Here is a 20229-nt window from a genome sequence, read left to right on the forward strand (position 1 = left end):
CTCTGCAGTGGAGAGGAGAGACAAGGTAGGCTGTCATTCTGCAAATGCTGCTCAGAACAGGCTTTCCTCTGAAAAGCAGTGTCGTTCCTTTTCAGAAAGACGGGATCTAAATGTTGTCTCCCGGGAAGAGAAGCCTTCAGTATGCTAAATTACTTTCATTATGCATTTTCAGATGCTTATTGACTCCACAGTAGGAAGAGTGAGAGACTGCTGCAGCCTCAAAGCAGCACTCCACGTTCCATACATTCAGGGTACTGCTGAAACAATGGCACGGTTCAGATACAGATTTTCATTAAGGTCATTTGCCAGGAGACGTCAATGACCCTCTTGCTCCAGTCCTCTACTAACAAGTGAACAACATAAATCCATCAAAACTGGAAATGCCTCAACTACATCAAGAATTGGTCAAATTGTTAGCAGAGGTAAGATGTGTTCCTTACTATATAGTATAGAGATGATTTTGAACCAGCACAGTGGGGTAAAATTAGTTTGGAATTCAGCATGAATTTTAAGAGTTTATTTATTTACTTATACTTATTGTTAAATGTAATTTTGAGATCAATTTCTTATGAGATATGATAAATTTTAAATGTAATTTTACAGTGCATTTTAAAAGAAAATTCTCTTGTAATTTACTATGAAGACATTAGCTTTTAAGTCACCCCAGATATACTAAATACTGTTCAATATAGTTTTCCCTCAGATAACTAAAAATGTTTATATTTATTAAAAGAACTGAGTTTACTATTTAGCTCCTATTCATTACTTAATTTGTGTTATTATTATTGGATATATTCATTAAAAATTATTTAATTTGCAGGTAGATTTTTCACTACCTTTTATATTTCACCACACTGAGCAATTCCTCAAAACAAATTTATACAAATTTATCTTATCATGGAATCTGTTGTAATGAGTTAAAGTTCAAACCATGTGCTAATAATTAAGCAAGCTGCAGTATTTTTACAGCAGGAAATGTTGTTAAATGTGTTACAAAGAGGGAATGGCAGAATGTTTAGTTCATGCTAACTGTTCATAATCTCTGAATATACAAGCTAGCTTCTAAAAAGAGAGCAGAAATTACTTTAAAATACAGCCTTTCTCTCATGAGTACATTTGTAATATTAACTCTAGTGTTTAATAAGGTTATATATACACAATGTTTGTTAGGAGAGAGAGGCATTTTATTTTAAGGAACCTAATTTTAAGAATACAGTTCTGCCTCTAAAAATGCAGTTTGTTTATTTTGAGAATAAATGCTGCACAGTTTTAAATTTTTCAAAAGCTAAAGTAACTTTTAATTAGTTAGCAATTATTAGAAATTGTATTCCTTACCCATTTGTTTTCTTTTTTCATAAGGGCCCAAAGCAGCTAATTCAATTACAACTGACAATATGAAGAATGCAACTGACTGAGAATCTCCCTAGCTCTCTGACCCACGAACTGCAAGATATCTTTACAGCACATGAGCTTAAGAGATGAAGGAGTTAAAACAGCTCTTACATTACTGCTGGGATATAACAAGTCAACAGACTCCTAAGAAGATGGTGTAAAAAATAAAATAGCCACTAGAAGAAAACAATATAACTCTAAAAGCTTGAAAACAAAATGGTGAGCATTTTTAAAGACGAAGTTTCTACTTTAACAAACCAGAATTGTGGAAGCTACCAATTCTTCAAGAAAACAATGAAACATAAATCTCAAAATGAGAACAACATAATTCACCAGCAAGCACAATGAAGCTTTAGCAAGTGTTTTCTGCACTAAATATTCAGATATTCATATCAATTGATATGACTAATGGATTTTTCCATCTGAGCTTTATGACCAATTATGTATCCTCTTCTAATGAGAACAAACCAAATTAAATAGCAGATGGTTTTTATCAAAAGAACATGGACTGGATTTATAATATAGAGCAAATTATGTGATCAAGAAATCATTTCAAAATAATGAGGACTGCTGTAGACACAGACTTTCAATTGTTATCAAAAGGATGTCTAAATGAAATTTAGAAGCTAGCACTCTTATGCTTCCTTTTCAGCTTCACAAATTCTGGAAAATAAAGAGACACTACCGACACTACCATGTATTCCCCTCAAAGGGAGATGCAATTCCTATCATTCAATGAAGTTTCATTTGGCTGTGACTTTTTAAGGCAAAACAAACAATTATTACATACTGTTCTTTAGAAATCCATCAACCAACTACAACTCACGCGTCATATAGCTGAACTACTAGGGAGAAAAATAAAAGAAGTCTTATGAGACATGAAATAAAACACAGCCACTTCACTGTCATCAAGAAAAAACTCATGTCAAAATCTGTCAATGACATCATGTATCATTTTGTGAAAAACTGCCACAGTGAGCCAAAAGGCCCATAAGGCAACAGCTAACAGGTAGGTCAGAGATGCATGCAACCCTGCCACGCGGTTTAACATTTACCAAAGAAAGAGCCATTTTTCTTGTTATCTAACTTGACATGTCTGCTTTATTTAATTATAAATCTGATGTGACAAAGACCTGAAGTTTAAACTGTCAGCATAGAAATTTTGGCATACTTCAAATTTTCCATTTTTGTCAAATTTCAATGTTGGCTAAGACCCTCATTTATCTGAATCACATATGCCTCTAGTACTGCCCCATCACCTCAAAAGATAACTTTATCTTTTTGTTTCTGAAATATTACCCCTAAAGAAACATGCATAAATTTAAATTATTTTCTAAAACTTGTCAAAGGTAACATCCAGTGAAAAGTCAACATGAATTCTGGAAATTACTGCTTTTACAGCTATGTCTGAATATAATTTTGAAGCAGAAATGGTATACATGAAATATATAGTTGTCATATACTCTTATAGTTTAAGCTGAAAATATTGAGTATAGGCATTTAGCCCATTAAATCAGGTAGGTCTCACTGTCATAAATCTTATTCTACTATTTATCTATAAATTAAAATACAGATTTGCATGAGTTGCCAAAGTGATTTTTCACTTTTTCAAAAGCATGCACTAGGTGAGGTAAACAAAAGGTTTCATAGGTAATGTGTGACTTCAAAAGCCTCTCAGAAAGGGGTATCCAAACAGTCCTCCAGAGAATTTCATTTTTTTTAAACTTTAAAACACTGGTTAAGCAGATAAAATCAAATGATATATTCTTTTAAACCACTTCAAAGTGGCTAAATGGTTAATAAATATTAACATGTACTAAATATTAATTTCTTCATTCTAAAATCTAAAGGATAAAGTGACAAAATAAGCCATTCACAGGAATGATTTTATTAAGCTTTGTAGCTTTGGGGCAGAATGTACTTTTTCCTTTAATTTTTGTACTTAGCACTGTTGACTTTAGATGATGAGGTTCACTAAAGTGCATATAAGATAGCTATGTTTCCAATAAGTGTTCGGTGCCATGCGCCCAAAATGATCACTGGTCCTGCTCCCTGACATCTCACAGGACTGACTACATCTACACTGATCATGCTAGGTCATACCAAAATAGAAGTCACTTTCTACCCACTCACAACACTGTAAAATGAAATTTTAAGAAGGACTAAAATTGGCTTTGTGTACTAGGTAATTTTATTATGTAGAAGTATACTTTTTTTTTTTTCAAAAACAAATGTCTCACTTATTTCCAGTAAAGTAAAGCCTTTTAGTACAGCAAGAATACTTGGCACTAAAGGGGAACAATCTCCGTTTAGTCATTTTTTCAAAAAGAGAACACAATTTCCTTTTGCATCAAAACAATGCAGCTTTGATATTTCTTAATTCTACATTTTCCATCAATAGTTTATAAAACTAAGAATCAAATATATAACAAACAGATTTTGTTATTTACAATGAATACATAATTGTATGTCACTTAACCTGCCAAATAACAAATATTCTATTTCACTTTCTAGGGGAAAAACCAACTGCTCCAAAAGAATGTGTTTTCCTCCTGTTCTGGAAATCAACATGCAGTCTGAATCTAACATCACAGTGCGGGACGACACTGATGACACTGACGCCAACATGTACCAACCGCTGTCATATCCACTAAGCTTTCAAGTGTCTCTCACTGGATTTCTCATGCTAGAAATTGTGTTGGGACTTGGCAGCAACCTTACCGTACTGGTACTTTACTGCATGAAATCCAACTTAATCAACTCTGTCAGTAACATTATTACAATGAATCTTCATGTACTTGATGTAATAATTTGTGTGGGATGTATTCCTCTAACAATAGTTATCCTCCTGCTCTCACTGGAGAGTAACAGTGCTCTCATCTGCTGTTTCCATGAGGCTTGTGTTTCTTTTGCAAGTGTTTCAACAGCAATCAACGTTTTTGCTATCACTCTGGACAGATACGACATCTCTGTGAAACCTGCAAACCGAATTCTGACAATGGGAAGAGCTATGATGTTAATGACATCCATTTGGATTTTTTCCTTCTTCTCGTTCCTGATTCCCTTTATTGAGGTAAATTTTTTCAGTCTTCAAAGTGGAAATATATGGGAAAACAAGACACTTCTGTGTGTGAGTACAAATGAATACTACACTGAGCTGGGAATGTATTATCACCTTCTAGTGCAGATTCCAATATTCTTCTTCACAGTGATAGTGATGCTAATCACATACACCAAGATACTGCAGGCCCTTAACATTCGCATAGGCACAAGATTTTCAACAGGGCAGAAGAAGAAAGCAAGAAAGAAAAAGACGATTTCTCTAACCACACAAGAGACTACAGACATGTCACAAAGCAGTGGTGGGAGAAATGTAGTCTTTGGTGTGAGAACTTCAGTTTCTGTGATAATCGCCCTCCGGCGAGCTGTGAAAAGACACCGCGAACGACGAGAAAGGCAGAAAAGAGTCTTCAGAATGTCTTTATTGATTATTTCCACTTTTCTTCTCTGTTGGACACCAATTTCTGTTTTAAATACCACCATTTTGTGTTTAGGCCCAAGTGACCTTTTAGTAAAATTAAGATTATGTTTTCTAGTCATGGCTTATGGAACAACTATATCTCACCCTCTATTGTATGCATTCACTAGACAAAAATTCCAAAAAGTCCTAAAGAGTAAAATGAAAAAACGAGTTGTTTCCATAGTGGAAGCTGATCCCATGCCCAATAACGCTGTAATACACAACTCATGGATAGATCCTAAGAGAAACAAAAAGATGGCATATGAAGACAGTGAAATAAGAGAGAAGTGTTTGGTACCTCAGGTTGTAACAGACTAGGGAAGTCTAAGTTTCACCAAATATACATTCAGAAGAGTTTTAAATTTAAATTGTAAAATCTGATTACTGCCAAATGTAAGAACACATTTTAAGTATTGGTTACGTTGTAAATTTTCAATGTGAATGTCAATTAGATTAGGTCATATATATTCAATTTCTTCATTACGTAATATATTTGTTGCATGGCAGTTTGTTAAAGCAATATTGTGTATATTTTGTCAATAGTATGTCCATCAGAAGATAATTCATGTAAGTCATATTTTCTAAAGAATAAATGCATAGCCTTAAAATAGTGTATAACTTTAAAATGTAAAGGTATCAGCTTTTTAAAAAAATACAAAGTGTATTGTTTCTAAGCCACAAACTACAGATATATTTATATGATAACAGTTAACATAAAAAAAATTACTGGCTCAAAACAATCAAAGGTTTTTCTGTACCATTATGTCACATTTCCTGGTAATAACTGAAGCATCAAAAATAATCAGCTATGTATAAAATTCCTTCTTTCTTTTGAATGTAGAAAATCATAGACTGTATTAGTATTTGAAACCATGAACCAAAAAGAAGAAGACAGGGAAGGAGTTGGGGGAGAAAAGGAAGATAGGAAGGAAACAAGGGAAGAAGGCGGGGGAGAGGAGGGGAGGGGAAGAAAGGGGAGGGGAGGAGAAGGAAGGAAAGGAAGGGAATGGAAAGGGAAGGAGGGAGGGGGAGGGGAGGCGAGGGGAGGGGAGGGAGGGAGGGAGGGAGGGAGGGCAGGAAGGAAGGAAGGAGGGAACTAACAAACCCTAGTATAAACAAACACAAAGATGGGAAACTTTAAGTCCAATTTAGGATGAAAAGATCAGATCCTTTGATTTTCTCTATCAAGAATAATTATAGCCAGGCATGGTGGCACACACCTTTAAACCCTGCACTTGGGAAAGGAGGCAGAGGTAGGAGGATCACCATGAGTTCATGGCCACTCCCTGAGACTACATAGTGAATTCCAGGTCAGCCTGGGCTAGAGCAAGATACTACCTTGAAAAAACAAAAATAAATAAATAAATAAATTAGTAATGTGCCTATAATTTATAAATTAATTGACACTAAGAGGAAAAATGAAAACTATGGGGCACCAGCAATTTTTCTTTCTCATTTATTTGATTGTAAACCAAATGATTTCTATGTTAATACAGCACACTAGTCATAAGAAATACTAACTGCACTAAAATAAAGTGATTTCTAACTTCACTCAGCACAATAATAAGACAAAGGGGGAAAAAAGATCATTTACGTCATTGCAGAAAGGCCTAGCAAAGACAGCTACTTCTGATATTTGTATGCACAATAACTTTAGTGGGATACAATTTACACAAAGTTCCTTCCCAACCTTCAAATACAATAGCTGTTTCTACTCATTAAAGTAACAACAGTTATGCCATTTTTCTATTCCACTACCATATAACTTGAAGCATTTTTCTCTCCAATTCTCAACTCATGTTAGAAAACCATGAAATTATTAATTCTAACTATAAATTCTATGGATTAAGAATTTCATATCAAACAATAATTTCTCACTTGTTAATGTAATAATTTGGCAATGTGTGCTACCATCAGTACCAAAAATTATCAATAAGTTATTTAAAGTAGGTAAGTATTTGCTATGATATAACTAGTTAATTTGACAATGCTTATTCTATTTGTAAACATTATATTCATTAAATCAAGTAATATCATATGTAAACTTCAAAAAATGTCAAATATGCCAATTTATATAAATGATAGGATGCATCCATTTAGTTTTCCAAACAGTCTGGGGAAAAGAGTACTTTGCAACAGTTTGAAGTCACTGAAGGTAGGAAATTAAACAGTGATTAATTTCTGATAATCCTAGCAAAACCTGGCAAAGGCCCACTTGCCTTTTGTCTTATGGAATTGCAAAATGCTTCAATTTGACAAAATGTATCATAAGCATGTGAAATTTTTGATTTTGAATCCCTAAAATTAACAGTTTATGGCATTAAAGGTTTTTAAATCAATATATGTATTTGCTATAGAATATCTCCTAATATCTTAATTGAAAAATTTTGAATACATTTTATACTTGGACTTCCAAGCATAATAAAAAGTTAATATCTAGTTTTATAATCTTAACTTAAAATTAGACTATTTTTAGTCTTCAGGTTAAGAAAAATCCTTTATGTTTTCAGTATTTTTAAGCTTGAGGTTTATAAACATTCCAAAGAACTTAGTATAAATATAAGTTTCTGATATGTTTACCTAGTAACTTTCATGCATTCTCATGATCTGTAATAAGAAAAAATAAATAAATGGTAAATATTCTAACTTTACCCTCTAAGCTGCTATTTTTGCAATGGACATCAGAGTAAACATTTAAGAATTCGATCTCACTGTAATGATTGTTCAGGTATATACTGATTTACAACAAAGAAAATTCATATCTACCAGCAACTTCTAGTAGCTTTTCAGTGTGTCAAATAATGCACAGTGTTTAAAAATGTGTTAAAAATTCAGCTTTCATTTGTTTCAGCTCATACCCTAGCTAAAAAACCAAACCAAAACAAAATACAAATTATGTTCATGACAGTGGGGATTTTTTAAATGTCTACATTCTTTCAAATAAACTGTTGGAAGATTTAAAAAAAAATAGCTATCAAAAACCAGTTACAAATGTTTGCAATTACTGACCTCTAGTTAAATGAGAGTATGAGAAGTTTAGACACTTCTAAGCTTTAACTAAATGTTATTCTATGAAAAGATGTAGGAATATTTTTCTTGGGACAGCCTTTAATATAATGTGTAAGATTTTTACTTTATCACTAGTAATTTTCCCTCTCAAAAGCAATACTTCTTTCACTTTATAATGCAAGTTTTAAATGTAAATGCAACATAATTACCACTGAATACTTCTTACAATTCTATTTTCATATCTATGTGCTATAAATCACAGACTTAGATGTCAAATTCTATAGTCAACACTTCAAAAGGACAGAAATTAAAATTCGTACTTTAAAAACTGACCAAACATGAGTTCCATAGGTATGGAAATTAGTGCTCACTTTCTTTGTCTTATTTGCTTATTCAGGAAAAGTTATTACCAAAAAAGTGATTAAACTTACTATGAAGTCTAAATTCATGAATGTGTTTTTAAAAGTACTATTCAGGCCAGGCGTGGTGGTGCACGCCTTTAATCCCAGCACTCAGGAGGCAGAGGTAGGAGGATCACCGTTGAGTTCAAGGCCACCCTGAGTTCAAGGCCACCCTGAGACAAGTAAATTCCAGGTCAGCCAGGACTAGAGTGAGACCCTACTACGACCACCCCCAAAATACTATTCAGTATAATTTTATGATTCTCAAACATTACAAGTCAGTTTGGAAATATATGATCTATTTTTCCATCTCCTCAGTTCCCCAGCCCTCAGCCATCAAACTTCTCTTTTACATGAGGTTAGACATTAGGGAGAAAAGCTAAATTGCAAGAAAAAAGATAGGGTAATTTTATTGAATAGTAATTTCAAGGCTGCTTTTCAGAGTAAGAAACATTTTTAGTTTTATTATACTTAGTGATTATGAAATTAATCAAGTTTTATAATTTAATTTACATGTGGATTTTTATAATAGACGACATTACATTAAAAATTATGTGAAGCCGGGCATGGTGGCACACGCCTTTAATCCCAGTACTTGGGAGGCAGAGGTAGGAGGATTGCCGTGAGTTTGAGGCCACCCTGAGACTCCATAGTGAATTCCAGGTCAGCCTGGGCTGGAGTGAGACCCTACCTCGAAAAACAAAAACAAAACAAAACAAAAATTATTTGAATTATAGAAAAAGAATCATGTTCTGTAGAAACTTAAAAACATAATCAAAGAATATATTAAGTGAATCCTATTTGAACTGCTTGGGATCAAAAGTGTTTCAGATTTTAGGGCTTTAGAATATCTGTATGTACTTAATAACTTCTCTTGCAGATGGGACCCAATTCTAAACATGAATCATGTTTCAAACATTCCTAAAGCCTGAAGGTAATTTTATACAGTTTTTAATGTGTCTGCATTTCATCTGCTGCTATCACAAAATGTATCAAATTTCCTCTTTCTGTTATATTGATGCTCAAAAAGTTTTAGATTTTGATAGTTTGGATTTTCAGATTAGGGATGCTCAAGCTGTCTTAAAAAAATAGCATAAAAGTACCTAAAAGAGGAGGCAGGTTCTGGTAAATGTGATAAAAGAGTAACATTCTTAGGAGAAAAGAATTATGCTGGATTTAGGAACATATAACAAAAAAATCACTTGCTGAGGAAAACTACCACACCATATTCTAGAAAGAGCAAATTGTTCTCTGGAAAGGAAAGAAAAAGTAGTGAGAAGTTATCTAGAAAGTTAAAATGGGGCCATAAGACCTCAACCAGCAGATATGTAAAGAAAACAACATGAGAAATGAGCATCTGAAAAATAAAAAACAGAATTGGTTGCATAAGAGTAGAGATTCAGAGACAAGAGACTATTGCCATCAACTTCTAGGGAAGGCCTGGTAAAAATAAATAAACTGATAGACAAAATGACAGCAGTAGCAAAGCTGTTACTAGCAAATGAAGGCAGAATCACAGAGTCACCAGGCTTTGCCAGCTCACTAGAAAGACATTGAGTGAAAGGAACTGAATAATGACAGATGTCACAAGGAAGGAGCACCCTCACACACTAGACCATCCTTAGGAGAGAAGCAAGAGTTCATCATCCTTTACACGAAGTACATAGTACATGAATACAAAGAAACTACCAAAGCATATCTACCAAGTAATAAATTTAACAAATAAATTTTAAGAAAGTTCTCATTACTAAAAACTAATTTTCAAATTTTCAAATTGATTATACTATGTTCTATAACTTGTTTACTGCATTTCCCATTAAAACATCTTTGAAACTAATTTTATTTATTAAAAAAATAAACACATAATGAAACTATAAACATACATAAAACAGAAAATACAACTATCATCCTTTGCTTTTTCTGCCAATAATCCCTTATAAATACCCATCAACCTTATTACATATTTGTTTCACCTCATTCTTTGTTAATGGTAATATAAAGATAATATTCAAAATTAATTTTTTTTAAGTAGCAATATTGGACTACAGAGAAAGCTTAGCAGTTAAGCACTTGCCTATGAAGCCTAAGGACCCCAGTTGGAGGCTCAATTCCCCAGGAGTTAGCCAGATGTACAAGGGGGCACACGCATTTGGAGTTCCTTTGCAGTGACTGGAAGCCTTGGCATGTCCATTTTCTCCTCTCTCTCTCTTTCTCTCTCTGCCTCTTTCTTTCTCTGTCGCTCTCAAATAAATAAATGAAAAATAACAAAAAAATTTAAAGTAGTAATATTTCTAAAAGATTATACTGGTAGCTGGGCTTGGTGGTGCATGCCTTTAATCCCAGCACTTGGGAGGCAGAGGTAGGAGGATCGCCGTGAGTTCTAGGCCACCCTGAGACTACATAGTGAATTCCAGGTCAGCCTGGGCTAGAGTGAAACCCTACCTCAAAACAAGAAAAAAAAAGATTATACTGGTGAAAGATCAAATAATTAAATCTTTTTTATAGAATCATATAGCTTCAAAACTATATTTCAAGAACAACTTGGAAAAATGGAAGAATGATTCCCACTTCTTGACAACTGATGCAAGCAGCTTTTCCGAATGAGACAAAGAAAAATGTCGTAAAATATCTTTTCTTTCTTTTCTCCAAATGAAATGTAAAATAAAAAACTTAAAGGAAACTATTTTCCTTATATCTCTGAGATAAACACTTGTTCATACTCTAGAATGTAAGCCCCTTCAGAAACTCCTAGGAAATGAAATGTAAGTTAACTTGTAATAAAAGTTCACTGAAAAAAAAAAAAAAAAGGAATCCAGGTGATACCATAAAAGAGAAAAGTAAGGACATAACAACATGTAAATAAACATGAAAAAGACCTAAAATGTTTCCCAGACTAATACAAACAGGAGATAAAAATGTGGGTTAGAGTCACAGATGAAAACTAATTTGAAGACAGCTTTTTCAAAAAAAACATTGAAAACACCGAAAAAAATTTCAGTTGAGATGTTGTACATATTTGAAATATAGTAACAGATAATGCACCCTCAGAAGTAGAATCAACACTAGAATACTGAGGGGACAGAGGGTATAAGGATGTAGAAACAAACAGAAAAGTGAGCTTATGACTATTACACAAGAAATCATCTCCTAAGTAATAATAAAAAAGAGCTGAGCAATCTTAATGAAAATATTTCTCTCCTTGCTTAAGAAAAACACATGTGAAAATAACCCTAAGTATCTCTTCTATTCTTGTCACACGTTTCAGACCCCAAGAAGCTCTATCCTTGGCTTCGAAGCATGACAGCTTTGCACTCCCACCAGCAAGTGGTAAAAGGGGCTGTCACTCCTGTCACTGCCACCAATATCAACTCTCCGCCACTATCAAACCCTGAAGCATCAAGTAAGATAAAGTAGGAGAGCTGGGTCTGTCTGGAATCCAGGTCATTTTCCTCACCTTATTTCCATGAAAGCAATATGTCATGTTTTGCTCAGAGGTGTTAGGCAAGGTACACTACCAAAGCACATCTACCAGCTTTTCAGGATGAAAAGACAAAAGCATAGTAAGGATGATAAGGCTAAGAAGAAACTGCATTCCCCTCAGATATGGACCTACAATTTCAAAATAGTTGGGAGCCGGGCGTGGTGGCGCACGCCTTTAATCCCAGCACTGGGGAAGCAGAGGTAGGAGGATCGCTGTGAGTTCAAGGCCACCCTGAGACTACAGAGTTAATTCCAGGTCAGCCTGGACCAGAGTGAGACCCTACCTCGAAAAACAAAAACAAAACAAAACAAAATAGTTGGAATTTTAAAAATTTAATATAGGCATTCTAATGTTAAGACTAACAAATGAGTACTCTCACCACATTAAGCATACAATAAAGAGTAAGAAATTTAAATAGAACTTCACTGAGATGAGAAATAATGCATCACCCTGTCATATTACTCAGGATAACATGTCAAATACTACATACGAGGTATTTTCATTGGATATAGAGTATTATATACTGACTGGGTAGAAAAGAATTAAAGATGTATGTTTCACTGTAATAGTCAATCTTTAGGACCAGTTAAAATATAAAACCTGAAATTCAGCTACTCTATATTTTAATATTTGTCTTCCAATTTTTAAAAATTTTTTAAATTTTTACATATGTAGTGAACAAAATGTCAGGGAACTACAGCTACCTAACTTTATAAAACTATCTTAAATTCACATATTAGAGAGCTGGTGAGATGGCTCAGTGGTTAAGGTGTTTGCCTACAAAGCCAAAGGACCCAGGTTTGATTGCCCAGGTCCCACATAAGCCAGATGCACAAGGTGGCACAAGTGTCTGGAGTTTGTCTGCAGTGGCTGAAGGCCCTGGTGCACCCATCGTCTATCAGCTTCTTTCTTTCTCTTTCTCTCAAATAAATAAAATAAATTTTAAAAACTTTACATACTATAATAAAATACTCTTTTTTTAAATTTTTATTTATTTATTTATTTGAGAGCGACAGACACAGAGAGAAAGACAGATAGAGGGAGAGAGAGAGAATGGGCGCGCCAGGGCTTCCAGCCTCTGCAAACGAACTCCAGACACGTGCGCCCCCTTGTGCATCTAGCTAACGTGGGACCTGGGGAACCAAGCCTCGAACCGAGGTCCTTAGGCTTCAAGGCAAGCGCTTAACCGCTAAGCCATCTCTCCAGCCCTAATAAAATACTCTTAACATTTGTCAAAGAAATATTTTTAAAAGTGTCTGATACACACTAACTCATTAGTAAGTCCTTGTAGACGTGAAAGTGTATGATAGGGCTAGGGAGATGGCTCAGCAGATAAAGGTGCTTGCTTGCAAAGCTTGCCAGATTGAGTTTAATTCCCCAGCCATCCACATAAAGCTGGACAGGCATTTGTTTGCAGCAGCCAAAAGATTGCAGTGCACCCATGCGTGCAAATAAACAAATTTCAAAAAAGAAAAGCATATGAGCCAGACATAGTGGCACACATCTCTAATCCCAGCACTTGAAAGGCCTAGGACCACTGTGTTAAGAGCCCAGCCTGAGATTACATAGTGAATCCCAGGTCAGCCTGGGTTACTGCAAGACCCTACCTCGAACAAAAATAAATAAATAAATAAATAGAAAGCAAGCAAGCACATGATTTTTTTTTAATTTTATTTATTTATTTATTTGAGAGCGACAGACACAGAAAGACAGATAGAGCGAGAGAGAGAATGGGCACGCCAGGGCTTCCAGCCTCTGCAAACGAACTCCAGACGCGTGCGCCCCCTTGTGCATCTGGCTAACGTGGGACCTGGGGAACCAAGCCTCGAACCAGGGTCCGTAGGCTTCACAGGCAAGCGCTTAACCGCTAAGCCATCTCTCCAGCCCAAGCACATGATTTTTAAGCTAATGGCCTTACTATTATATCTTGTTTAAATGTGGTCAACCTGTATCAGAATATTTTATAGCACCTGCATAAAATGTCAATTCCTGAACCATTGTTTTCTGACTTTCTGAACCAAAGTCTTTGGGAAAAATTTCATTTTAAGTAAGTACTCTTTCGGGATTTGACTGCTCAAGTTCCACTACTTTACAACAGTGCTCATCAGGTAGCCACATCCATGCCTGAAGCTGAGGCTCAGGCATCATTTACACCAGAGCTGGTGGGCCAGGCAGAGAAGGAGAGGGAGATGGACAGGGGCAAAAAAAGAGGGTGGGGGGTAAGAGAGATCCTTTACTTTCCAATTTTGTCTTATAAAATAGTTTACGTAACACTGATATTTAATACTTCAAACGATGTTTCAGAAATACTACTTAAGAATCACCCCTTACTAACTTTCTCAATTGATTATTTTTTCTAATACTGACACTATCTTTTGTTACAACTCACTTTTTAGTATTTTTACTGATTCATAACAACAAGTAACAGCTTCGTACTACTGAAAACGCACTACTAGTGAGCATAATTTAAAGATATTTGAATAACAATGAGGTAATTGGCTACGCTGCCTATGTAAGTTCCCTAAAATTGTTAACCAAACATAATAGGTGTGTATATGTGTTAAGTTTTTATCTTAGAGCAAAGATTTACAAGTTCAATAAGGTCTTCTAAAGACTGTATAACTCAAAACAGAAATAAAAACTATTTACATATTAGGCTGGGCGTGGTGGTGCACTCAGGAGGCAGAGGTAGAAGGATCACCATGAGTTCAAGGACACCCTGAGACTACATAGTGAATTCCAGGTCAGCCTGGACTAGAGTGAAACCCTGCCTGGAAAAACAGGACAAAACAAACAAACAAAAACTATTGTAGATATTAGAAAGAAAATAGGGAAGCTAAATCAGTAAATATCATATATAACTGCCAACACTCTAGAGTCTACTGTGTCACCAATACTTGTTGGATACAAACATTCAATAAAATAAATGAGATACTCAACACTTGGGAGAGACTTCAGGTGACTGAATTATTTTGACAAGCAGAAAGCTAATTATCTGAATATGTTGAAGGTAGGTAAGGTAAGCCACAATGTGCAATAGGCTGGGTGGATTAATTTACTTTTAAAATATATATATTTTTATTTATCTATTTGACAGAGGAGGAAGGGAGGGAGAGAGGGAGGGAGGGAGAGAGAAAAAATGGGTGCACCAGGGCCTCCAGCCACTGCAAATCAACTCCAGACACGTGTGCCCCCTTGTGCATCTGGCTAATGTGGGTCCTGGGGAATAGAACCTGGGTCCTTTGGCTTTGCAGGCAAACACCTTAACCACTAAGCCATCCCTTCAGCCCTAATTTACTTTTTAATTTACAGTATTTTCAACTGAAAGGGGGTCAGTCAGAATGTAACTCCATCTTAGGTCAAGAGGTACCTGTACCAGACAACTCAAAAAGGTATAAAATTTCATATGCAATTCAACTAAATAACAAAAACAATAAATTCAGCATAAGAAAGATGAGAAGAACAAAGAAGGTGTTTTATAAACTTGGTATCAGCCATATATGGTGGCACATGCCTATAATCCAAGCACTCAAGAAACTAAAGATGGAAAATCCTGTTTTCACTGCCAGCCTAGCCTATAAAACAGGACATTGTTTCAAAAAGAAATGGCTATATGAGCTGCTAGGGGGAAAAACAAACCTTCAAGTGTCCTATCTAGCTATGGACCAACCCTGTGTATTTCCACAAATGACCTGCCAAGTAAGATGAACCCACTGGTACAATAATGGCATGGATGTTATAGGAGTAACCAGCAACTTTCTGTCTGGATTTGGAAATTTCGTGCCCAGTAAGGTCAGCCTGGCCAAAAGCCTATGGCAAAAGACATAGGCCCTGGAGGGAAATCTACCACTGTGGTTATGCTGAACAAACATCATGTCATACTGCCTCCTAAATATCTATGTTCATTCCCACAAGTTAGGGCAACTCAAAGCCTCAATTACTTAAGTTTCTTCTCCTCCTCCTCCTTCCTTTTTCTTTTTTAGGCAGGGTCTTACTCTAGCCAAGTCTGGCCTGGAACTTACTCTATAGGCCAGGCTGGCCTCAAACACAGGGCAATTCTCCTATTTTAGCCTCCTAAGTGCTGGGACTAAAGGTGTAAGCCACATGTACACCTTAAAGTTTCTTTTTTTAAATATTATTTATTTATTTGCACATGTGAGTGGGTGTATATATGTATGTATGAATGAATGGTGAGCCACCATGCCCATCTTAGAAGTTTCTTTCTTTAATATTATTTATTTATTTGCACCTGTGTGTGGCTGTATGTATATATGTATGTATGAATGAATGGGCATGCCAGGGTCTCTTGCCTTTGCAAAAGAACTCTAGCCAGTTTGCTTTATGTAGGCTTTATGTAGGTGCTAGGAGAATCAGACTCAGACCAGCAAGCTTTGCAAGCAAGTGCCTTTAAATGCTAAGCCATCTCCCCAGCCCCACTGATCACAAAGATTTCTTACTACAATAGGCAGTGGTTAATGCAGATGCACAGCTGGCAAAGTTGCTGAGAATAAGTGACTAATGTGTGCTCAGCCTCATCAGCCTCAAACAGAACATCTAAACCAACCCCACTAAAGGCTCAGGAAACCTCATGGAAGAGGAAGTGAGAAGAATGTAAAAGCAGACGGGGAGACGGAAAGGCTGTGAAGCACTGTCTTCTGGGTACAACATGGTTGTTAAACTCATGAATTCACAGCAGCTATCATTGCTGGCACAAGACTGAGGTTGCCAATACAGTACCTTCAATAGGGGAAGGATAGATAAGACTCCACATTGCCCAGAGTAGCTAACGTCAGCTAGCGGCTGCTGGGAGAGGAGGTTCAGGCTCATCAGTGGTGCAGCCACTGGGAAATTGCCCATTCCATGAACATACAAGCAACCCAGCAACCCTAGCTGAACTCAATGTAGGGGAAAGGCATGAAAGTAAGATGGGGAATTATGGAGAAGAGGGCTGATAAGTGTTAACAAGAGAGGATAACTGGAGGAACAAGTCATCAAAATATATGGTGTATTATGTATGAAAATGACAAAAACAGAAAAAAATAAAGAAAAATTTAAATGGGGATGGGAGAGTCTGGGGAGACAGCTCAGTGGGTAAAGTGTATGCCATGCGAGCATGAGGAACTGAGTTCAGATCCTCAGAACCCACATAAAGTACAGAGTATGGGTGGCATATACACCTGTAACCTCAGTGCTCAGGAGATGGAGACACGGACTCCCTAGGGCTCACTGGTTAACTAGTCTAGCCAAACAGGTAAGCTTAGGTTTAGTGAGAGATCCTGCCTCCAAAGAACCAAGTGGGGAATAGTCAAAGAAAATATGCACTGCCTACCCCTGGCCTCCACACACCCACATATACACATGTGACCAAATACATACAACCACACAGACACACAGCAAAAATAGTCCCTAGAAGAAATAAAAATCATTATTTAGCATTTACACTCTATATTCTTGCAAGAGTTAAAGCCACAAATTGTTCCCAGGGCTTTAGAGAGGGTAAAGAAGAGGATCAGGGGCTGGAGAGATGGCTTAGCAGTTAAGCGCTTGCCTGTGAAGCCTAAGGACCCCGGTTCGAGGCTCGGTTCCCCAGGTCCCACGTTAGCCAGATGCACAAGGGGGCGCATGCGTCTGGAGTTCGTTTGCAGAGGCTGGAAGCCCTGGCGTGCCCATTCTCTCTCTATCCCTCTATCTGTCTTTCTCTCTGTCTGTCGCTCTCAAATAAATTTAAAAAAAAAAAAAAAAGAAGAGGATCAGCTAACTATGGTTTGAGAAGACAAAACTCTCCAGCTACTCTGGAGAAACACAAAATAGTCCTGGTTTTAAGACCAGAAAGCGGTATCTTTTCGGACAGAAAGTTTAGCCAACTTTTTTCTACAACTATGAAGACAATCTAAGTTTCATACAGTTGTTTGTTGTATGTCATAACATATAAATATGACCTAACCAACCTTTCAGGAATACAGTAAGTTTCATAAGGCTCAACGTACAAAAATTACATCAAACTAAAGGGAAAATCACATGCAAACAAATAATACAATGTTGTCTCAATATATCTGGGCATATGATGGTGCATGCCTATAAGCTCAGCTATACGGAGGCTGAGGAAGAAGGCCATGAGTTTGAGATCAGCCTGAGCTACATTAGTGAGAGCCTCCTCCCAAGAAAGGAAACAAAAAAGATGGTGATAATTTGCCCATTCATGAAATCCTCAACTCTGGTTTAATCCAAGAATCAATTCTATTTTATTTCAGTGCATCTTGACCATTTGTAGCACATCTAAGGGGTCAATCAGGGTGGTAATATCTGCAACTAGAAAGAAGGTCTGTGTTCTTAAAATTAAAGTCATATCCTTTCTTCTTCCCTTACTGTCCAGCCTTTAGAATTTCACTAGGTAAGATAAATGTATGAGCGAATTAGCCTCCAGAAATTTCCCTCTCAAATATTCTGAAAAAAATGACTGGCAGGAAACTGGCTAAGTATAGACCATAAACATAGATAGCCACTTGAGACAAAAAACAAACAAAAAGATTAAAATCCCTTGCACATAGTTGGCTGCTGAAACTAAAATGACAAGCTAAAGACTCCTATTTGCATTAAATAACCTGAAACTTCTATTTGCTTGAAATTTCTGGTTCTCATTAAAATATTTTATAATAATGATTCACAGATACAGTTAGAGTACATGCAATTGTTCTAAATGACCAGACAGCACAGAAATATTTTTAGACATTATTAGATAGAAAAAATATTACATGCAAAGCTATTTCACACCTTTTGCATTAACAAAAAGATTTACTGTTTTGCAATGTAATTTTTCTAATTGCATATATGTTTCTAAAAACTTAATAAATTACACATGACACATGATCTACTAAGAAGAATCACAAAATACTTAGGACTATCAAGAAGCAGTAATCATAAATCCTGTACTGGTTACTACAGTACACAGGTCTTATTGCATGAACACTAATAAAACCACATCACAAATCATACAGCTAGTAGAATATACACGTCTATTGCCTTGTAAGCACTAAAAAAGTTATAAAAATTCTTTCAAATGGTCCATGATGAGAGTACTCAGCTCTCACACCAAGACTGAACATTTCATTAAATGTTTACGCTGTATGTGTTTACAAAGTGGCAGGGGTAAGAATTATGCCAGAACCAGGATCACAAGGCAAAATATACCAAGAATAAAAACAGTAATGAGATCAAAGGAAAGGGAGCATACATACCCGAATCAGCTGCAGAAAAAAATAGCATTTGAAATGAACTCTTAATGCAAGATGAGACTGACTATTGGCAGCAGGGCAAGAAAATCGCTAGCACACAGAGCCAAAGCATGAACAATTACATGAGAGCAACAAAACAACGTCCTCAGACCAAGGAATATGTCTGTCTGAATGTCTCCCAGACTATGAATTCGGAAGCAGAGAGAACAAAGACAAATAGGTTATAGCTTGTAATTCAGTTCCTAAGTCCAGTAAATGTCTCCTAAGATTTAAACATAAATGAGGGCATCTAATAAATATTTTCATTTCCTTTTTCTATCTTCAAGCTTAAGCCCTCAATATGTAGACCATTGTAAGGAGAGACTAAATCAGAGGCTAGCAATCTCTCACAGCTTCCATTTTCCTTCCTAAAGTATAATCCCACTATTTTATCCCAATTATGATACATTTTCAGATACTCTTAAATGAAACCCAAAATGCAATATAATTATTAATTGAAAACTGTAAAAAGTCAGGCATGGTGGCACGTGGCTATAATCCTAGCACTTGGGCATTACAGGCAAGAAGAACAAGAGTTCAAGATCAGCCTAAGCTATATGATACCTTGTCTTTAAAAATAAAAATAAAAGAAAATCATAGAATGCACTGCAACAATCCTCTTTATTTTTTTAAGTACATATTAAGATCATACTCATATTCCCATTTTACAAAACTCTCTAAGATATACATTTGGAAAGTGTATATATCCAAGTGTTTTCCTACTTAAAAAAAAAAAAAACTATTCAGAAAATAGGGAAAATGTAACTGCAAATAGTAGCAAGTAAAAAAATGACTCAGGGGTCAATGGTTAAAGGTACTTTTTTGCAAAGCATGAAGGCCCAGGTGTCTGAAGTTTGCTTGCAGGAGCAGGAGACTTTTTCAGTATGCCCATACTCACTCTCTGTCTCTCTGCCTGTCTCTCCCTCCCTTACCTTCTCTCAAATAAATAAAATTACTTTCTTAAAAAATGGCTCAGATGCAAATAACAAATTCAATCCCAAGATTTGGAAATGAAATGTATAATTAGATAACTAAAATATAACAGAAAGTCCATAAAAGACTCAAGCAAATAAAAGAAAGTACTATGAAATAACAAAGTATCTGTAGTGAAGTGCTGAACTCAGTGTTGGTATAGTGTTGGTATATAACTATGAA

The 20229-nt window shown here is 35.9% G+C and overlaps 2 protein-coding genes across 4 annotated transcripts in view; one reads left to right on the forward strand and one right to left on the reverse strand.

The window, feature by feature from the left end:
- Window positions 1-20229, reverse strand: part of Cog5 (component of oligomeric golgi complex 5) — a 277027-nt gene that overhangs the window by 211424 nt on the left and 45374 nt on the right. The window lies entirely within an intron of this gene.
- On the forward strand, window positions 20-5843 carry Gpr22 (G protein-coupled receptor 22). Its single transcript, XM_004652875.3, has 3 exons — window positions 20-422; window positions 1360-2401; window positions 3907-5843. Exon 3 carries the CDS (start codon window positions 3932-3934, stop codon window positions 5228-5230), a length of 1299 nt encoding a protein of 432 aa, XP_004652932.1. The 5' UTR covers window positions 20-422; window positions 1360-2401; window positions 3907-3931; the 3' UTR covers window positions 5231-5843.

The sequence above is a fragment of the Jaculus jaculus genome, chromosome 16 (genome assembly GCF_020740685.1).
Source record: "Jaculus jaculus isolate mJacJac1 chromosome 16, mJacJac1.mat.Y.cur, whole genome shotgun sequence".
NCBI lineage: Eukaryota > Metazoa > Chordata > Mammalia > Rodentia > Dipodidae > Jaculus > Jaculus jaculus.

What these genes read in the sequence shown, in the direction of transcription:
- Gpr22 (XM_004652875.3), top strand. Translation starts at nt 3,932, where the DNA reads ATGTGTTTTCCTCCTGTTCTGGAAATCAACATGCAGTCTGAATCTAAC.